Raw genomic sequence first — 22,303 nt, 5'->3', positions numbered from 1 at the left:
TTGCTTTGATTTTGGCCTTCCATAGGCCAAAATCTCCTTTGCCATCAAACTTCTCTACTTTGAATCTTGCTACTGATATCTTGGAGTGAAAAACTTAAATCTTGAATCTTCAAGTACTACAATCTTGTAAGTCTTTTGCTCTGATACCACTTTGTTGGGCCTGCACACTTGATATACTGAATTATGAAAGCCCAAATGATGAAATGTTGGCCCTCTTTTCTGATCTAAATCGTGATCCACCAAGTTATTTTGCCCCAAATTAAATTGGTTGGTAGAAACTTGGTCCTCCTTTCTCCATGATCTTCCAGCTGATGTGCAACACGTGGAATGATCCACTATCTTCTGCCTGATGGAAGGAAAAGCTTTGATTTCTGATGGGAATTTTTCAGAACAATTAATTTCTTTCTCTCTCTCGTTATCTCTATCGTTTTGCAGAAATCTTTTGCTAACCCTTTCTTTCTTTCTGATTGTTTTGAGTGATTGCCGTGAGTATGAAGAAGAAGAAGAACATGCAATCTTATAAAGAGAAAGAAGAGGAAGAGATCTACACGATGATATACGTGGTTCGACAAACGATGCCTACATCCATGGGAAGGATAAGTGTTTTTATTCAAGAGCTAAGTCACACTTTTTCTTTACAGATTTTAGCTTTCTTGTAAGCTTCTGTAAGTTGTTTCTAAAAATTTCATATTTATACGTTTGTCTGATACAAGTAATTACAAAAACAAACTGAAAGAAAAAGAAATGTAAAAGGCTGTTGAATATTCGGTTGAATGTGTAAGACCCTAACATTAAATCTAAAGTGAGAAGTTAAATGAAGAAGAAAAATCCTAAGAAAGAATATTGGAGCAAAGGGGGGAAAACATTAAAATTACCCAAAAAGGTAGCCAAAATTCCAAACACCTATGAAGGGCTTAAAACATGTTGGATGCAAGAAGGCATGGAGGATGGAAACAAGAAAACTTGAAAAATGGCTAAGGGTTGCATACAACCAACACAAAGGCATACATGAGCCATGGGGACACGGGTAGGAAGCATGCGTCGAGTGAACATGCTATGTGTGCAGGCCATGCGTTAAAGCCAAGCGCACAGGCCATGCGCCAAGCACGTAGCCATGCGTCGAGGACAAGCGCACAGGTCGTGCATTAAAGCGTGTAGCCCATGCGTCGATGGTTATGTCAAGCGCGTAGCCATGCGTCGATGGTGTATGCCAAGCGCACAGCCATGCGTCGATGATGTATGCCAAGCACGCAGCCATGTGTCGATGGTGTATGTCGAGCATCCTGCCTATGCGTCGAACGGGCAAGTGGGCAAGCCATCCTATGCGTTGAAGCGCTGCCGAGTCTGTCGAGCAATCATGCGTCGATGCGCTATACCAAGCGCACGCCCATGCAGTGAGACACGCCCACGCGGCCGAGAGTGCCTATGCGGCCGAGCATGCCTATACGACCAAGCGCACAAGCACCTAGGCAGCACACCATGCGTCCATGCTTAGTAGGTCGAGCAAGCACACCTAGCAAACCATGCGTTGAGGGTGAGCGGCCACGCTATACGTTGGGGATGGCCAACTCATGCATTGGCTAAGTAAGAGTTTGATGAAGGAAAGGTGAATTGCTATGCGTTAAGGATAAAAGGGAAGGCTAATTAATGGAAAACTTCAAGAGAGGATGCTAATGGTATACGAGCATAAGTCTTAAACAATTTAAGTAGAGAAATATGTGAAGTATTTAAGTAATTTAGGTGGAAAAAGGAGGATCACACAAAATTCTAGTATGAGGTAGACAAAGGAGATTTCATGCAATTGAAGTCTTATCACCTCAAGCAGGAGGTGGGTGAAGGAGATTTCATGCAAAGAAGGAGATTTTGGCTGGCAAGCTAAAATGAGAACAACTCAAGGCTAGGTCGGGTAGACTGAGTATTGGATGCTCCAAAGTGAGACAAATGGGAGTTGAGTTGCCACAATGGGATGAGTTTGAAATGGCTATAAATAGAGGGGTTAGGTAGAAGGAATTTTTCATACCATCACTTAAATTGTGTGTTGAGAGCATATTTAGGGAGTTACGTTTGAGTTATTAGGCTGCCAAGTTGATTGGAGATCAAAAGAAACAAAGGTTGCGTTGGTGAAGCATTGAGTCAGTCGGACGCACAGCCAGCCCACACTCTGCGCGCACGCAGCGCTGCGTCTGTCCGTCCGTCCACACGCACCTCGCTCGATGCATCCCGCGTGCCAACCCAGTGTAGCTGCCTCTCTCGTACGACGCATCACGCTCAGCACAACGCACGCCCAACGCACGCCTAATGCAACGCACGCCCAAACGCGCCAGTCTTCTGTGCGGCACAACACGCCCACCCTGCCTACTCTTAACGGCCAGCTGCCTACCACGGTCCAAATAACCTCTAAAAAGGCTAATTTTGGTATTTTGGCTAAATTGGAGTAGGGTAAGCTGATGTTTTCATTATATAATAGTATTTTGGCTAGTTTGACATTATTTATTGATATAACAAATATTAATTGAGGAATTTCCATTGATATGGAGGAATTCTTAGGAAGGTATTCTCAAAGTGATTTTAGTGGAAAAACTTGTTAACGGTGAGTGTTTACTTAGTTTTATGCATTGATATGTGGATAAATGCATATGTAAGTGCCAAATGCATGCTTATAATGTTATGTGGTTACCATGATATTGTTTGTGAAATTGCTATGGAAATTGAGATTATACCCAGATTACATAAGTTAGCATGCTTAACAAAAGGTCTTGGCGGGAAAATATAGTCGACCTCGGTCGACGGGAAATAATAGTCGGTGACGACCGGCGGGAAATATAGTCAAGTACCTAAGCATGACTAGCGGGAAAAGAATTATCGATGTGCACATTGGCGGGAGAAGTGGGTTATAGGAAAGTTTCCATAAAAAGTTGTTGTGGTTGATAATATATCCATGATATGAACATGCCAAGTATAGCATGGAACTGAAGGATGATAATTGAATGAATGTACACATAATCATGCATAGATTATACTAGAATTATGATTATGTGATTGCTTTCCCAAAAATATGTTTTGCAAAGTGATTATTATTCTAATAGAACCACTCACTGGGCTTAGTAGCTCACACTCTTCCAAATGTTTTCTTATATCTCCCTCCTCTCCCCACCCCCCTAGGTAGCAAAGCGGAGCGTTCAGGAAGGAATCTACTAACCATCAACACACCAGGACTTGGTAAATTCTCATGGCACGGCTCGGATCATGTAATAAAGAATATAGGAAATTGAACTATGTGTATGAAAGTTAGATAGAGTATTGTAAACATGTTGAAATCTTTAATAGATAAGGGGGGAAACATTAAATTGAAATGTTGTCTTTGAATACTACTGGTGTACCCTTACGCTCCCTTCCAGGTCTTGGGGGGCTAAGGTTAGGGAGGGGGTGTGGCAGAATGCTTGAGCTTATTTTACTTTAAAAACAATGATGAAGGTGTTCTATCTTGCATGTAGTGCTCAAGATGATGTTGTAGAGCCTACATGATATCTTGATAATGGTTGTAGTAACCACATTACAGAAAATAGAAGTATATTTGTTACTTTGGATGAATCTCTCCAAAGTGAAGTGAAAACTGATGATAATAGCCAACATGAGCATAGCTCAACTGGCATAGTACTTGTACTATTGACCTCGAGGTCAAAGGTTTGATTCTCCCATCCCACACTTTAATTACAATACCTTTCTAAAAAAAAAACTTTGGCACTTTCGTTATGGTCACTTGAATTTTGGATCACTATCATATCTATGCAAAATCCATATGGTGAGGGGCAACCATAAGACAATGCATACAATATCAAACGGAGGCAATCAATATCTCATAACCTTTACTGATGATTTCAGTAGAAAGTTGTGGATTTATTTTTTGAAAGAAAAAGGTGAAGGATTTGAATGTTTTAAATATTTTAAAGCTTTAGCTGAGAATCAAAGTGGCCATAAGATAAAAACTTTGAGATTTGACCATAGTGGAATGTATATGGTTTTTTATAATTTTTTCAAGGAGCAGGAATTCGTCATCAAATGACCGTTCAAATGATTCCATAATAGAATGGAGTTGCAGAGAGAAAGAATAGAACGATCATGGAGATGATGAGAAGTATGTTAAAAGCAAAAAAAAAATGCAAAATGAGTTTTAGGGAGATGATGCACTGGTTACATTTTGGTCGAGCTCCAACAAAGAGTGTTCCAGGTATAACTCCTTACGAAGCATGGTGCGGTGAGAAACCATGTGTTAGTTACTTAAGAGTGTTTGGGAGTATAGCTTATTCTCATATACCAACTAAGCTAAGAGGCAGTTGGAAAATAAATCTAAATTTTTTTTATGGTAGGCTATAGTGAAAATTCTAAAGTTTATCGATTGTATAATCCTCTGTCAAGTTATGATTTTCAATGTAGATGAATCCTAGAACTGGGATGTCGTTGGTGAAGTTGAAAGTCCATTTCATGTTAGCATGGATGATAATGGAGGTGCTCAAGACTCGAAGCAAGTAGAAATTCAAGTGGTGGCATCATCTTTATTGTCATCTTCTACAAGTGATGGTGAAATCTCACCAAGGAGGATGAGGAATATTAAAAAAGTTTATAATGCTACAAGCAAAATTGACGATGTCCATTTTGCTAATTTTGCATTATTTGATGGTATTGATCCTATAAATTTTGATAAGGCGATCCAAGTTGAGAAATGGACGATGGAAATGGATCAAGAAATTGATGCAATAAAAGGAAATGAAACATGGGAGTCAATGGAGCTTCTGACTAACAAACAAGCTCTTGGAGAAATTGGTGTACAGAACAAAGTTGAAGTTAGATGGTAAATTTGAAAAATACAAGGCAAGACTTGTTGTAAAAGACTACAAGTAGGAATATGGTGAAATATTTGCTCCTGTAACAAGAATTGAGACTATTCGATTGATTTTGTCTTTGACTACTCAAAATGGGTGGAAAGTTTATCAAATTGATGCAAAATCCGCTTTTTTGAATGGATACTTTAAGGAAGAGATATTCGTTGAACAACCTTTGGATTATGTAAAAAGAGGAGAAGAAGAAAAGGTGTACAAGTTGAAAAAGACCTTGTATGGATTGAAGCAAGCTCCACGAGCTTGGTACAGTCGCATCAATAGTTTCTTTCTAAAGACGGAATATTGAAGGTGTCCATATGAGCATACACTCTATGTCAAAGAAGATAAACATGAAAAATTTCTTATTGTTTCACTGTACGTTGATGATTTACTTTTTACTGAAAATGATAAATTGTTGTGTGATGATTTTAAGAACTCCATGAAAAGGAAATTCGAGATGATTGATATGGGTCTCATCCATTATTTTCTCGGAATTGACGTTAATAAAAAAGATGCAAAAATTGCATCTCACAATAAAAGTATGCTCGTGATTTGTTAAAAAATTCAATGTTGTATAGTTTTTGTGATAGTGATTGGGGTGGTAATGTGGATGATTATAAAAGTACAACTGGTTATATTTTTAGCATCAGTTCAAGTGTTTTTTCATGGATCTCAAAAAAGCAGGCCTGTTGTTGCTCTCTCTACCACTGAAGCAGAATATATCTCTTTATCTACATTTAGATGTCAAGCTTTATGGCTTAGGTGGATGTTGAAGGAATTGAAGTGTACTCAAAGAAGTGAGACTGTTTTATTTTGCGATAATGGTTCTGCCATAGCATTATCAAAGAATCCAGTTTTTCATGGAAGAAGCAAGCATATTAGAATCAAGTATCATTTTATCACAGACTTGGTTAAAGATGGAGAAATGATAGTGAAACATTGCAAGACTCAAGATCAAGTGGCATATATTTTTACAAAGGTGCTGAAGTTTGACTTATTTGTTAAGTTTAAATGAAAACTTGGAGTTTCTCAAGTCTAGATTAAGGGAGGACGTTAAAATTAATCTAGAATTTTATTAAAATATATGAATTACATTATTACATACATGAATAATTGAGATTCAAGGAATAGTTAAATACATGAATTACTAAACACATTGATGAATGTTCATGTATTGATGAAGAGTCACATGTATTGGTATTTAATGTTAATGTCTTTTGATGTACTTTTGTATAAGTATAAATATGAGTAAGATTTCTCATTTGTGAGTAAGAAAAAACGAAAAGCAAGAGATTTGAATATATTAGACAAATGGTTAACGTCACGAATTGAATTATAATCAAATTTCTTTGGGTCAGAAATGGCTATAACAGAGTTTCTGTTATTCGTATTAACAGCTAGGAAGCAACATAAAATAAACCAAATTTGACCCCCGGTTACTGGATCTAATCCTCCGCGAAAAGTCAGAAGCAACATGCAAAAAATTATAAATAAAAAAAAGTCAAGAATTAAAAGGGAATATTTTCTCAATTTTTGTTGTGTGACTTGAACTATTGATTGGGCCGTGTAGATATATTAGTTAAGAAATATTCAAGCTCTTATTTCTTTCAAATTGTGTGAGTAAGAAAATAATCTTCTTCTTTTGTCTCTTGATTTGTATTATGAGGATTTACTACGTTTCTAAGAGTATGTGAGTATAAAAAGGCTACTTGAAAACACCAATAATGTTTTATTAAAACAACGACGACCATTATCTCTAACATAATCCCAATTCAACAAAATAGGACAAAGACACTTCACAAAGTAGCAAATCAATATTTGCGTGATATGGATTTCTCATGTCTAAAGAAATGAGCGAAAGTTATCAATGTGTTAACTGATGAACTACCAAAAATATAATCAGATATAAGAATTGACAAGCTAGCCATTGATGAGTTTTTGGTTTTTATGAGATGTAGTCCATAATGGTTCATTTTTATTCTTATTCTTATTTTTCCTTTCCTTTATTGCTTTGAGCATTTTCCCTAAATTGCGATATTTTTTTTTTCAATGGGAGAGTTATGCATCTTTTTTTATTTTTTTAAATATTTTTTTATACACTTATTTAAATAATTTTAACTTTGACTTATATAAGTTGTAAGGTGTGTTTGGAATGCATTTTTAAATATTTAATTTAAAAAAGAAATCATTTTAGAAGAAAGTAAAGTATTTGGCAACTATTTAAAATAGCATTTTAAGTGTATTTTAATCCCTTTTTATCAAAAGTAGTATTTAAATAAAAATGAATTTTTTTTAAAAACATTTTTTTCTCGAGTCAATCCAAACGGGTCCGTAATCTTAAATTGTTCGACCTTATTCTTATTTTCCTTTCCCTTATTATGTGAGCATTTATCCTATATAAGAGCCAAAAATGTTATGCATCTCTTCTTTTTTTAATCACATGCGTACAGATTAATATATAATTGTAGAACACCAATTTCCTTATAGTTCTTTTACCATCTAAATAAGGAATAATTGTATATATTACATTACACGTATTTTGTCTCCGCTGACGTAAAAGGTATTGGTAGATTTTAACAAAAAAACATCGGCAGTGTGTGGCAAAAAACATAGATAGAAGTCCATCGATATAACTTCTGTCGACGAAAAAAAGGTGGGCAGAAAGGGATTCTTGTCACACAACCTACGCAACAGAAACACCTTTCTACCGATACAACCACCTTTTGTTGGCAAAAAATGCATTTTTACCCACATGAAATGTTGGTACATTACAAAAAAAAAAAAAACTAGCAAGAGACGAAAATATTTGTCTCTAAAGAAAAAAATTTGTTGCAAAAACCTACTTGCGACTAAAAATATTAGTTGCAACCAATTGTCGCTAAATGTTAGTCGATGAAAGGTTTTTACGTCGTTTATTTGCAAAATGACACAATAAGCGACGATTAGAGAAACGTCGCACGTTATCGCCGCATAATGCGACGTAGTTAAATAGTCGTAACATGCGACTTCCTTCATTGGTCGCATCATGTGACTTATTGTATTCGCCGCATTGTGCGATTTTCTGTCATTGTCGCATTATGCGATATTTATGTTTCGTCGCATCATGTGATATTTCTTTTAGTCGCATTATGAGACATTTATGTTTCGACGCATTAATCTTGCGATGTTATAATTTTCATTGAAAATTTTAATAATCTTTCCAAAAATTTTATTCATTTCAAACATCATCCCGGTTGCAAACATCAGAAACAATATTAGTTAAATCACGAAATTGTCCCTGATATCATACCAATTGGGATTAAAAATGTGCAACATCTTCCATTATATCAAACTACTACATGTTTATAAAATCTTTAATATCTACCACAATAAAATAAATAATTTTCAACAAAGTTTGAATCATAATATATACCAACAAGTTCATGATTTAGTTCAGAATACACAAAACCAAATGCATTCTTCTAGAAATTGTGAATATTTACCACCAAATTCCAGTTTAGTTCTGCACATATAAATATACACATATCAAACTATTTTCAAATATAATTAGGTTAAATGATTATCACGAATGACCATGGAAAGATGTAGCCAAGAAGACAAATAAGAGAACAAACGAAAGTGCAAAGAGAACAAATATAGGAAGAACCATATACAAAAACTCTTTCAGTCCTGTTTTGCAATCAACAATATATTTTACAATCATAACATAACTACAAAACTCTTTGAGTTGCTACCACAACAAGATAATAAACCTAACAATAAATGATCAAGTAACAACATAAGTAACACAAATACTCAATCTCACATAATGAAAGGACCTAATCTACATAAACTCATCAAATCCTAACATAACTATACACAATCTCCATTAAATTGCTTGTTTTTACACAAGAATGATTCATTGGCAAGTAGCGACGATGTCCCATGTAACATATTTTATTATGCAACGAACCAGATGAGATGTCTTGATTACATATCGGACATGCTTTATTCCCTTTAGTACTCCATTCTGACAAATTGTCATATGCTGGAAAATCATTTATTGTGCACATCAAAGTCGCACAAAGACAAAATGTTTGACCACTATAAGCATTGTAGGTCTCAATGTCATTTCTCCATAAATCTCTCAATTCATCTACTAGTGGCGGTAAATAAACATCTATCTCTTTTTCTGGATATTTTAGGCCTGGTATAAGCAACGACACAAAGAAAAATTCTTCTTTCATGCATTTCCATGGTGGCATGTTATATTAAATTAAAATTTCTAGCCAAGTACTATAAGATGTATTCATGTTGTCAAATGGATTGAATCCATCAGTAGTAAATGCTAATCTTACATTCCTTGGATCTTCTACAAACCAATTGAATTGTCTATCAAAATCTTTCCATGCCTCACCGTCAGCTGGTGTCTTAAAACTCCATCTATGTTCAATCTTTTTTCCTTATGCCACCTCATATCACTAGCAATATGCTTGCAATGAAATAATCTTTGTAATATGGGTTTCAAAAGAAAATGTCTTAAAATTTTATGTAGAACCTTTTTCCCTTTCTTATTACTTATTTTGTAGCAAGGTTCGTTACATTGAGGACCGTAGGAATGTATCGGCAACAGCGAAAGCAACAAGGATCATTTAAGCACTCTGATTCATTAATTTTGGCAAAATATAAAGCATGCTCTTGCAGAAAACAAGTGAGTTTCATGACATACCTCTTGTAGAACTTCTTCAAAACTTGTTCTCCAGCTACAATCTTCTCCAAATCTTGTCGCAAACCACCTCAAGATCTTTCCCACTATTCTCTTGGTGCTCTAGATTGAGTTGTGGGACTCAAAACAAGCTTGAATCAAGGGATGAAGGAGAATAGCTCACAGCAGCAATCTGGTTGAAGAACTCTTTCTTCACCATGAATTTTCTCTAAAATTCTCTCTTGATTGCATGCCCGAAATTGACTCCAAACTCTTCATTATATTGCAAATCAATATGCAAGGGAGAGAGTTACATGAGTTGCAACTCATACTTGGAGTAAGACAAGGCAAAGATGATGGCTTTTGTGTGAGCAAGTAAAAATATGGATAATGGAAAACATGATTTTTCTATTTTAGAGTTTTGTTTTTCAATTTTTCAATTTTTCAATTTTGTCAAAAATCAAAACTTGATTTTTAAAATCCATTTTGATTTTAAAAACTAAAAAATACAATTAATTTCATAAATTAATTTTTAAATAAAATTTAACTAATTTAATTTTTACACGCATCCATCTTTATATATTTAAATCATTTAAATATAAATTCTCTTATTCCGTTTAATTCTCAAAATAAACACGTAATTATATCTCATATAATTACTAATTCCCTTAATTCTAATTTGAACGTTTCAAATTAACTTATCACGCTATTCTAGAGCTAGTCCATTAAGAGCTAGTAGGGACCTCGCGGACCTACAGATCATAGGTTCCAACAATCCGAGATTAATGGACTAAACTCATTAGACCAGATTAATCCTCATTTGTTAACTAATGGGTCACTCCACTAAAGCCCATAGTTGCACTCCCTTCACTGTAGATATATTATGTCCACATATTTAACCAGAATCAGCAAGTCGACTCTTCACAGGTTGTTCGTAATAACAGCTGGGTCAAATATTTGTTTTACCTCTGAGATTACGTCTTATTCCTCAAGTTCCTACTGATCCTCTAATGAACAATTGGTTTGTGATCCAATCACAAAACCAAACTCTCTCAGCTCAATGAGAGGGTGGGGCCTTTATTCAAGACCTGGATTTAGTACTTGAGAGAACAACCTTACTCCTATCCCTAAATCGTGTAGGCGTGAACTCCATCTTACACCCTATGTCTCCAGCTATCTATTCAGTCTTACCCCTGAAATGAAGTCTTATTGAGCCGGCACTGTTGAGCCAACTCTCACCTATGCAAATCTAAGGGCAATCCCGAATAAACAGGAGTTCATAGTTAGCTCAGGATTAAGATCGAGTTACCTAGATCATCTAGGTAAAATTGTTAGTCTTATACAGTGAACAACGTTATAAAAGAGTGACTTATTTCTTGGTCCGATCTTATGCAAACTCATTGCATAGGATGCCCCCACTCCTCATGTCATAATATGTACGAATTAGGATCACATCGTATGTAGCACTTTAAACTCTTTGTAACAACTACAGAGTAGGCCGCATCCAATGGTGTTACCAGAATAAGGTACCCAACCTTATTCATGTACCATAGATCATTTTGACTATTTACTCGAACTTGATCCACTCTTATGTCTTAACATAAAGTTCAAATACTCATCCAATAGTCATGGGTCTTAGCTTATTGGATTTAGACTTTCATACAATTTATGAAATCAATAGTAAGTATATTGATTATAGAAAATGTTTATCATTTTACAAACTTCGAGTTTTTAGGATATAAAACTCAACAAGGACAAATTTCTGCTTTCTCATTTTGCTTTCAAAATAGCATACAATCATTCTTACAAGCATGTACGCATGTATAACCTAAACCCAAATCACGCAATGTCTTTTTTGCTTCATAATAAGATCTTGGCATTTTGATACCCTTGGGTAAAGCTTCTTGGAGTAATTTTAATAACATATCAAATGACTTATTGCTCCAATGATTAAATACTTTGATATGCATTAATTTCACCCGAAAAACTAAGTAGAAATTTTACTACATCCAGGGGATAATTTTTCATTAACCTCATCCAACATTGATTGAAACTTATTACTTATATCTCCCATATTCTCGCTTGTTTCAAATTCAATGGAGTTTTCATCACCATAATGTTCAACTTCAATATTTCCCCCCTTTTCAAGTTATTCAACAGTTCGAGCATTTCACTTGCATTATCTAAATTTTGATGAAATGTCTCTATGGGGTTGATGCCCTTAATCTCATGGGTCCTATAGTTTGTAATTGTAACATACAAACAATTTCATTTATTTAATAAAATATGAGATATTTTATCCGACATTTAATAACATTAACCCACAAACCAATAAACTAATATCCAAGGTTATCTTCTGTAACTTAAACATATATGTAGAGACATACTGGTGGATCATGTTTAAGTAATAACCTAAATAGTCTGTAGTAGATGGATAAGGTTGAATACCTTATCTTGGTGACATTACGAATATGACCCGCTTTTTAGATGTTACAATTGTTGTAAAGTGCTACAAATAATCTGATTCCGATCATTCATGTAGAAACATGTGAGCGGAGTTATTCTATACAAAGAAGTTTGCATAAGACTGGACCACGAAATGATTAGTCTCATTATATAACACTATTAATAATAGTGACTTACATTTCACCAGGATGACCATAAGTGACATGATCTAAATCCTGAGTGAGTTGTGAACTCCTGCTTATGAAGGTGGTTCTTTGATTTGTATAGGTGAGAGTGGCCAGATCGCCGACTCAATAACCTTACCATTTTGGGGATTTTTCTGACTGGGGAACTGGAAACACAGCAACAAAAGACGAAATTCACTCTTTCTCTAATGTTGGGATAAGTAAATAAATTGTTCCCTTAAGGGTTGATTTCAGGACTTGAACAATGGTGCCACACCCTCTCTTGACCCGAGAGAGATTTGGTCATAGTTGGACTACGACTTATTGTTCATTAGTGTCACACCCTGTTCCAGATTTCCCTTCTAACCTAGAACGAAGCATAAATACGTTAAACATCACTTCTCTCTATGACATCTAACGTCCCACCTCTTAACATATCCTATACTCAAGATCAAACCCAGACTTCCAAACCCATTTTAAAAAATAATCTATGTTCATTGAAAAAGTTTAGGAATTTGATTTAGTTTAATCACAATACTGTTTAAAAAGATTTATAGACCAACGGTAAGGATTATTTTGAACAAAACCTCCCATGACATGTAACTCACAAGTTTTAGCTATTCTGGAATACTCTAAAATACATACATAAACAATACAATAGATGTTTAACAACACTAGTGGCGTTTGAAGGCTCAACAAGCATCAGGAACTTTGTCGCTACCTGGGGGTGGGGAAAAACATAAAACATTGAAAGCATGAGCTAAAGCCCAATAAGTCGTAGTTTAATATAAACATAAGCTATCACTTTCTAAATCATCAATAAAGTTTATCAAATCATTCAGTAAATCATTGAATAAAGTATAAAAGATTCAACAACATCTCAAATACGTGCTAGTAAAACAGTGGCATGATCAACTCTCATAAGCACATTATAAAGCATTCAATCGTTATCAGAAAACCACATCAACTCTGTACCAAAATACTTGTTTACGACGGTGGATTACTCTGGACAAAGAATGTCCTCCGTGGTGTAAACCAAATCACAAGGTCATACGTGCACGCAGAGCTACCTCAAGGCTAAGCATAGATACACACCACAGACCCAGGTTACTTTGGACTCCTCGGTAACTCTGACCACATCTGACCTCGGTAGTAGCCCCCTGATAGTTTGGGTGGCGCTACAGACGCAGGTTCCTCTGGACTTCCCAGTATACTCTGGCCACATCTGACCCCGGTAGTCCCCTGATCACCTGAGTAATGCTACTGAAACACATTCAAGTAGCACGAAAATTAACCATCTCTCGGGTACAAGAATCAATAGTTTGAAACCATTTCCACAACCATTCAACAACCTTGATTCCACCATCAGGAGGTTTTCATAAAAACCATACAAATTACAAGTATGTAAACTCCGATTCCAAACTAAATTTTGATAAATCAAGATCATATAAAACCATCAAGAGTTTAGAAATCATGATTTAAACATTTTTGAAATATCAGACAAGTAAAACAGATCATGTCATCACATTTCATAAATCATAGCATACTATAATATTAATTAGTTTCTATATCAAAACATTCGAAAGTAAACCACTCATTGTTAACCGGCTCCTCCTCATAATTTTGGTTTCTCCATCTCACATTTATCCTGAAATTATATTGATAATCCTCTAATTATCCTCCACATGATCATAATCCAATTATTTGAAAATTAATCTTCAAGTATAACCAATTTCACTTAACCTTTTCTCAAATCCTTAATTCGATCCAAGGTAGAGTTTACTTTATAATTTGATCCTTCAATTTCTCTAAAATTAACTCAAGACCTTAAAATTAATCTTCAATAGAAACTAATTCTATTCCAATTTTCCTTAATTTTTCTCATTAACTCTAATTAGGGTTTACTTTAAATTAACCCCTTAATCAACTTTAAAATTGACTTAGGATCTAAAATTCTTTCAATTTCATGTTTAAAGTATCATAACAATACCAATTGAATCTCTAATTATGCTTGAGAACACCTTAATTAACCTAAAATTAATTTTCCAGCTTTTAATGACGACAATAGATGACAGACAGAAGTCAAACCAGGAAAGTCAACTCTTTCTTCAACTTCCAGCTCAGAAATTTCCAGATTTGCCTATGAAAACCTCTTACCCATACTCTTAATTAACTTACCTCAAAATTTGGACGTCCGAATTGCCCTAGAACTCCTGGAATCGACCAATCTTTCCACGACGTCTCTGTTTTTCCGGCGAGAAGTTATAAAACTTTTAGAGATTCAGATCAACAATTCCAGTCAATAACAATCAAATCAAAGACCATAGAACTCTAGAAGAACCTTAGAAGTAACTTACTGTTAAATTTGGAGCTTCGAATGAGCTTCTAACTCCACGAATTTGCTAAAAACCCGAGCATCTTCTGTTTTTGCGATTACTCTAGCGCCATTGTTTTTCTTCGTTTTCCTTACTTCTCTGGCCAAATTTCTTCAAATCAAGCCTCCTACAAGCTTCTTCTTTACTTCCTCTTTAATTTGTTGCATTTTGCCCAATTTTCCTTCTCAAGAAAGGCCCTAATTCGAAAACTTCTTCTTCCTCTTTTTAAACTGGCTGAACACTCCAACTCTCAAAATCCTTGCTTATTGCCTGATTGCCACCTCCAGCTTTAGTTTTTTAACGTATTTGGATGATTTTCCTTTTACCTTTTGGGCACCCAATCAAAAAATTTGAGGAAGACAATCCAATTTATCCAAATTTCATTCCTTTCATTTTTTTTCTTCCTTTCTCTCAGTCCACCCAATTTCCATCCACTTTTCCTTCTATTTCCAGCCCAAATAAAGTCCTACAAGCCCACAACACCTCCAATTCACCATTAAAACCTTGAAATTTCTAAACTTGACCATATATAAAAAATGTTGACTTTTTGTTGACTTTGACTTTGACTTATTCGAACACGCCTAATTCATTATCGAATTTACTTTACATGCTTAACTAGGTTTGTTACCCTCAAATTATTCCTTGAATCCTTATTTCCTCTTCCTAAGTGAAACAAACGTCCGTCCAAATTTTTTTATTTTTAATTATAAATCTTAACAATAGATCCACATCAAACTTTATCTCGAGTCCTCGAGTGCTTCCTAATATTCCAAAAAAGAGTAGAAGAACTAAACAACTCTCAACTATAAATTAGAGAAATACAATGAGTAGAGTCATTGTATTTTACTATTCGAACAAATCAATACTATAAACATAACAATTAATTCGTTACTATCACAACTTAAAAACTAAACAACTCTCCCCTTTCAAACATGAGTAGAGTCACATTTATCAATATTGAATTATCTAATATCAAAATAATAATATTTTTAAATTACTTAAACATAAGTAAAACATTATATATATATATATATATGTAATCTTCAACTAGGTAAATCAAAATGATCATTAACAAAGTTCTAATCACACAATAAGTTCTAAATCATACTTCAACAGATTAATCACACAAATACTCTCCAAATTCCACTTTAAGAATATAATACACTGAAAATCAAATATTAAATTTCAAGAGGCTCAATAACAAAGTTTCAGTTCTATAATAAGCTGCAAATCAAACTTTAACCACATAAATAACCTCCATAATCATACTTTTGGATACACAAATAAACTAAAAATCACACTTTCATCCAACAATAAGCTCTAAATCAAATTTCAATTGCATAAATAGACTCTAAATAACACAAATATTTCTCAATAACAAAGTTTAAACTAAAAGAACATAATTCACAATTTTACATACCTCCAAATACTTAACTAAAAAATAATTTAAATTCTCTACATAAAAAGGAAACAAAACAACATACTAGATGGTATGTTTCATATCAGTAGATAAATGCCAAAAAAACAAACGAAACCTATTTGAATTTTACTCCAAAAATTGTCCATCCAAGAAAATTCTACAAGGCTCATCAGAATTAAACAATGACGCGGGCCCAAAATTCCCATTCTTCAAAGCAAAAGAGTATAAAAAAGAACTATAGCCATCATCATGAAATAGGCAACAAAAGCATTCCTCACAAGGAGATTACAGTGAAAGTTTTTATAAGAACCTAATAAAACCAGAAAACAGAGATAAGAAAGATAGAAAAGGGAAAAGAGAGATGAGTGCATACTCTGGTAGTGGTAAGTATGAGCCTCCACAGCCATTCTATGCCTGCAAAACAATGCTTACTCTAAAAGTTGACACAGAAATTCGGTGGCTTCCAGTAAAAATCCTACGACTGACGAAAAATGTGCTTGGTGGGGGATTCCAGTCGCTTGCGAAGACCTATGAGAGGGAGGTTGAGAGACACAATAGTTAAGGAGAGAGAAAAGAAAGAAAAAGATGGACGGAGAGATCACAACTGGTGCACTACTTGTCCACGATGATGACGGCGAATGGAGGAGAACAGTTGGCGCAGTGGCGACTGAGAGCCGTATCGATGGATGGTAAACTTTTCTCCCATTCTTAAGAACGGCAGAATGAAAAATAGAATGAGTGAAAAGTGAAGCACTATTTACGAAAAGCGAGAAAATAGAGTGAAAAAGTGCAATTAAACGTGTGATTAAACACGAAATCGTAGCATACATTCAGAAACCTCCCACCCAATAAATTGGGCCTGCGACTAAGGCCCAAATCGTCGCAAAGAAATGCGTCGAAATCCATTTTCTTCGCAAAATGCGACGTATTCTTTGATTGTCGTAAGTGGTTTACAATGATTTAATATTTAGACGCAAGATATCTGCGATGATTTCGATGAATCGTCACAATATTGCGATTCATCATTCTTTTGTCACAATATTAGAGACGAAAATGGCAAATCGTCGCTAAACTTGCAATGATATAAAAATAGTTACTAACATTTCGTCATTAAAGGTCAAAGTCCTTGTAGCACTAGATAATATAATATTATTTGTCGACACGAAAGTAAATGTAGACAAAAGTGTGATTCCAAAAAAAAAAAGATTATGAATTTAAAATCCACAAAAAGTTGATTGAATTCTAAACCCAAAAAAATTAAAATAAAATAATGTTAAATAATTTCCATCTTTAAAAATTCCATTCAATTCAACAGGAATGGAAGCGAACATAGTTTTCCTTTTCCACATTTTCCAAGAACAAATAAAGTGACTCCCAAGCCTAATCAGCTTTTACATAATCAATTTCACTAAAAACTTGTTCCCCCAATTTCTGTCTAAAGTTCGATACAGATTTGAAAGACATCGGTAGTGTTCCCATTCAAAGGCCAAGCTGGTAGGGCTTAATTTTCTGAAATATCATATGATTCCCTAATCAAGGGCTTTGCATGGAGAGATTAGGCATTGGAAATTATCAGAAGAGTAAGTTGATGATGATTAATAATACAATTGCTAATGAAAAGGGTAGGGCTTGTTGGAGAATGGTTGATGATGAAACCAAATGTATGAATTCCCCATTTGTTGGCTCTTCCACACCTGGAGGACTGCTTATTGTTTCGTTTGTTGCTTTCTTTGATCTGCATCCAATTCCATCACTTGTAAGTATAAAACACACTATATAGTATCTTATATAGATTGTGGACTTCCTTCATTTTTTTTAATGTAGGATCTTAAAAGAGATACGAGAAATACTCATTTAGACCCCTAAAATTTTAGGGTTGTATAAGTTTAAACCCTAAATTTTGATAATTGTATTTAGTTACACTATGTATTATTCTAATTTGAGAGACAAAATGGGAGAAAAAATTAGGCCATTAGTGAAATATATAAAAGAAAATTAAAATTGAAAAGTTGGAAAAAAAAATATAAAGGAAAATTTAGATCAGATTAGAAAGAAAAAAATAATAATAATCACCAAAAAGAAAAAAAAAAAAAAAAGCATGAAAGAGAGAAGGATAGAAATTTGAAGATGAAACTTTATTTTAGAAAGAGGGGCACGGATGGGTGAGATTATTTAAAAAAAAAAAAATTTATCATGAGTGTCTGAACTAATTTAGACGTACATCAATCTGTCTAACCCTACAATATTTGAGTATCTAGGAAACTCTAGAAAATTAATTTTTAGATAAATGACCACCATAGATTGAATCGAGACTGGATCTCTTTTTACCACTAAAATAATCCATGATGGTTGATGGGATGAGATTTGAAGTTTGTTGAGGCAGATCAATATTTTTTGTTTCTTAAGCAAAGTTCAATCGTTTGTGGTGACTCAACTCAATAAAAACAAAGAAATTTGCTCTACTTTTACGAATTGTTTCAAAACTATCTCATTTTGCTAATGTTCTTTTCAAAGTAACCTAGTTTTACACTTAATCCATGTAAATTGATATTTAAAAAAATAATTTAATAGTTTTAATTAAAGTTTAAGTGGTTTAAATTGTTTTAAATTATAAGTTGATAACCAATATAAGAATAACTCAACTAACATGATCGTCTACTTTTAAGGGTGTGTTTAATTTTGAAAATAAGTCATCTTAAAAAGTTGATGTATTTGACAAGCACTTAAAATAGCTTTTGAAACATTCCAAAATATATTTTAAACAGTTGTTATCAAAAAAGTCTCTACAAGAATGGCTTTCTTGAAAACATTTTTTTCCTCCATCCAAACGGGTCTGAATCTTGAGATTTGAGATTGGATACCCATCCCTATATGGTTGAAAATAGAATGAGGTGATAGAGAGAGCACATACCCATCGGCGTCGGGGCAAAAAACAATAGTATAATCGTAAGCTTTGCAAGTGAAAGTGCTAGTGCCATCGTCGTAGGCATAACTATAAGCCTTTGGACAAGCATGTTTGAAAATGGATGAGTAAATGGATGGATGGCATGTATTAGGGTTTGCAAATTGTCCACTGCAGCAGTATTGGTCAAGCCCAAACGCCTCGCAAGCGCTCTTGCATGCGATCACTCCCCCTTGTACTCCGCCGCTCTCTCCCCCCACTACTTGCAACTCTTTTGGACAACCTGTTATAAATATGTAAATTTCAAGGTTTCTGTCTTTTAAACTTTTAATCATCTCATCATACTACGTTTAGTATGTCATTGAAACTTGTTCATGGAACTATATTAGATATATTTTTACAATTCAAGGACATTATATTATATTAAGATAAATTAATTGGAAGCTTAGAAAATTTTGGACATTTTTTTTTAAAAAAGGTTTAGAAATCAAATTAGTCCCAAATTATGTTAAAGTTTAATTTATAGACTAAATTTGTTGGATAATCATTTTGTTTTTTTTGTTTTTAAATTAAGCTTATAAAAATTATATATGTGTATGCATTTCTTTTGTTGTCTACCTTTTAGGAGTGTTTTCAAAATACTAGTAAAATTAAAATATGTAGTATTTAAAATTCAATTGTTATATCTTAGGAAAAATGAAGACCAATGAAAAGAAATGGTGAGGAAAAAGAAAATAAGGTTTTTAAAAACTACTTTTATTTTTTTATTTTTAGTTTTTAAAAGAAAAATTATTTTAAATGACAAAATACTAAAAATATTAACAAGTGATAACAAAATATAACAGTTTATCTGCGATAGACTACTATATGTGTCTACCATAACCTATAATATAACCGATAGACACAGATAATAATTTATAGCGATATCACAGATAAACAATAAAATTTTGTTATATTTATAGATATTTTAGTTCATTTTTCAATATTTAAAAACTGTCTTTTATAAAATATGGCCTTGATTTTATAAAAATACATCTATAATATAAAACAACACATAGAAATCAATAGATGGAATTGATGTTTATAGGCTTAATTTTAAAAAACACACAAAACTACAAACCTAATGATTACAGTTTTTGAAATTCACATCTGTTTGCTCTCAATTTCTGTATAAAAATTTCCACCTATTTTAAAAGAAAACTTGAATTCTTAATCCAACCCTAAAAACAATAACCTATAATTTTTTCTTTCAATTTTCAAATTTTGCCTTTGTTTTTTTGTTTTTTTTAAATAAGATTAACAATAAAAGCATATAACAAAATAAAGTAATGTTTATAAAATTAATCTTTAAAAAACCAAATCTTTATCGAAGAAGACTGAATCAACACACCTAAATTGAGATCGGAAGCACAGCCAGTGGCATTACAAGGCCCATAGACACCTCGTGGCACAACAATAAGCGGCAAATTATACCCATCTACAATACTAACATCATAAAAATCTTTATCATCGCCAATTCCCACAGTGATCTCAAACAAAGAAGCAGGAGGAGTAGCACCATTCCCATCACATTCCAGCCTTCCTCCACAATCTCCAGTTTGACATTTCCCAATCCCAGATTCATCAAAATTACATCCTGTCCTTCCCCAAATCCGTCCTGACCATCCCGGAGTCGATGGAATTCTAACGCTTTGCCCCGACTCCAACCTGAACCCGGTCGTGGGAAGCGGGGGCGTGCCCGAGCCAGAAAGCGTGCCGGGCCATATGGGATGAGGGCAATTGTTTGTGATTGTGAAGATGGAACCGTAAGAAGAATAGAAGGAAGAAAAAAGGAGGGTAATTAGAAGAAAGGAGTGGAAAAACCCCATCTTGGAATTAGTTGATTTGTGTTGATATTTTGGTTTTTTGGGGGGGAAGGGAAAATGGAAGTTATATATGGAAGTATTATTTGAATTGTGTTGTTGGATATAAATATATTATTATGATTTATGAGGATGAGGTTTTATTATTATTATTCTCAGCCGTAAGATGAGTTGTTGAGGTTTAGTATTTTGTTTTGTATTAAAGTCCTTTCGCATAAGTAATTCCTTCCTTTTGCCAATTACACAAGACACCAACTACAAGAAATTATATATATGTACTCAATAGAAAATAAAATAAAATAAAAATAGCAGAAATAATATGACTTTTATAGCTTTTATTTGAAGCAAAAAGCTATTGGATAAGTTTGGAAAAAAAAATTTGATTGCAATTTTGACCAAAAGTGTAAAAAATCTTCAAAAACTCATTAATTTGCCTAAAGTTAAAATTTCGCATCAAGATAAAGAGTCTAATCAATACATAAACTAAACATCGAATAATTCTTCCAATATTGAAAATTCAGGCGTAACTCAATAAACGATCTAGATTAAGGATATCGATTACCATTACAAAGATGATGGTTAAATTAATCAATTTTCACAATCTTTGAATTATCGAAATTCATTCATTATAACAACAAAAAACTATAATGTCATTATTTTATTTTTCAATTTGATCGATTTCATATTTGCATGTGTTTTATAATTTATTGAATACATAGGAGCAAACGTGTTCAACTATATTTGGAGCAAGAACTTATTAAAAGCTTACACTATTTGCAATACTTTTAGGGTTTGTTTTCAATAGGAAAATGAACCAACTTATTTATAAATATAGTAAAATGTCATTATCTATTAGAGATAGAGAGTAATATTTTGTTGTATTTGAAAATTTTTCAATAATTTTGTCATTTAAAATAATTACCCTACTTTTTAAAGTTCAAACTTAAAAATGTAATATTTATCTTTAAGTTTGAGATGCAATGTTAATAAAATTTCAAATCTTGAGTTAAAAGTTATATAGCTTGACAAGTTTAAAGGTCACAAGATTCATTTTCTTTCTATAAAATTTTAAAGATTCACACAGCTCCAATGCTAAAAGTGCTTTAGGTAGAAAGAAAATATAAGCAATATTTACTTTGGATGCATTCTTAACCACATTTTAAGTACAAAACAAAAAAAAATTTAAAAATATTTTTTTAAAAAAGGAAGAATTGTGACGAGACAAACTATAATTAAACAATGGTCGAACAATTGGATGAACAGTAAAAAGAATGAGTGTCATCAGATGTAAAAAAATATAGTTTCTCGTATATTAGTTTATTACTTTCTTTTGAATCTTTTAAAACCTTTTTCAACTTATTTCAACGAAAATCCATCTTCTCTTCTCTTCCATGACTTCCCTGTTTATATCCTTTTCTTTCCTCTCACTCTTTCTCTTCTGTCTTCAAGGTCAAACTCATATTCCCTCTAATTCTTTCTTTCTACCCATGACCAGTTTTAATGGAAGCTTGGCATAAGTTTATTGTTTTTTAATATTTGGTCCATTGAAGGCT

At 33.5% G+C, this 22,303-nt stretch overlaps 2 protein-coding genes and 1 long non-coding RNA gene across 3 annotated transcripts; 1 reads left to right on the top strand and 2 right to left on the bottom strand.

Moving 5' to 3' along the window:
* The first annotated feature begins 4,490 nt into the window (after window positions 1–4,490).
* On the top strand, window positions 4,491–5,892 carry LOC120081112. Its single transcript, XM_039035786.1, has 2 exons — window positions 4,491–4,849; window positions 5,640–5,892. Exons 1-2 carry the CDS (start codon window positions 4,491–4,493, stop codon window positions 5,890–5,892), a joined length of 612 nt encoding a protein of 203 aa, XP_038891714.1.
* Window positions 5,893–13,008: 7,116 nt separating this feature from the next.
* On the bottom strand, window positions 13,009–16,686 carry LOC120080776. Its single transcript, XR_005482644.1, has 3 exons — window positions 16,603–16,686; window positions 16,360–16,514; window positions 13,009–13,454 (listed from the first exon to the last, which is right to left on the bottom strand). It is a non-coding gene; the product is annotated as an uncharacterized LOC120080776 (long non-coding RNA).
* A 563-nt stretch (window positions 16,687–17,249) lies between these two features.
* On the bottom strand, window positions 17,250–20,840 carry LOC120081767 (pathogenesis-related thaumatin-like protein 3.5). The gene is made up of 3 exons (XM_039036923.1): window positions 20,279–20,840; window positions 18,898–19,171; window positions 17,250–17,721 (listed from the first exon to the last, which is right to left on the bottom strand). Exons 1-3 carry the CDS (start codon window positions 20,754–20,756, stop codon window positions 17,559–17,561), a joined length of 915 nt encoding a protein of 304 aa, XP_038892851.1. The 5' UTR covers window positions 20,757–20,840; the 3' UTR covers window positions 17,250–17,558.
* Window positions 20,841–22,303: the final 1,463 nt, after the last annotated feature.

Source organism: Benincasa hispida, chromosome 7 (assembly GCF_009727055.1).
Source record: "Benincasa hispida cultivar B227 chromosome 7, ASM972705v1, whole genome shotgun sequence".
NCBI lineage: Eukaryota > Viridiplantae > Streptophyta > Magnoliopsida > Cucurbitales > Cucurbitaceae > Benincasa > Benincasa hispida.
Note: the sequence above shows the minus strand (reverse complement) of the source record. Positions and strands in the feature narration are given on the sequence as shown.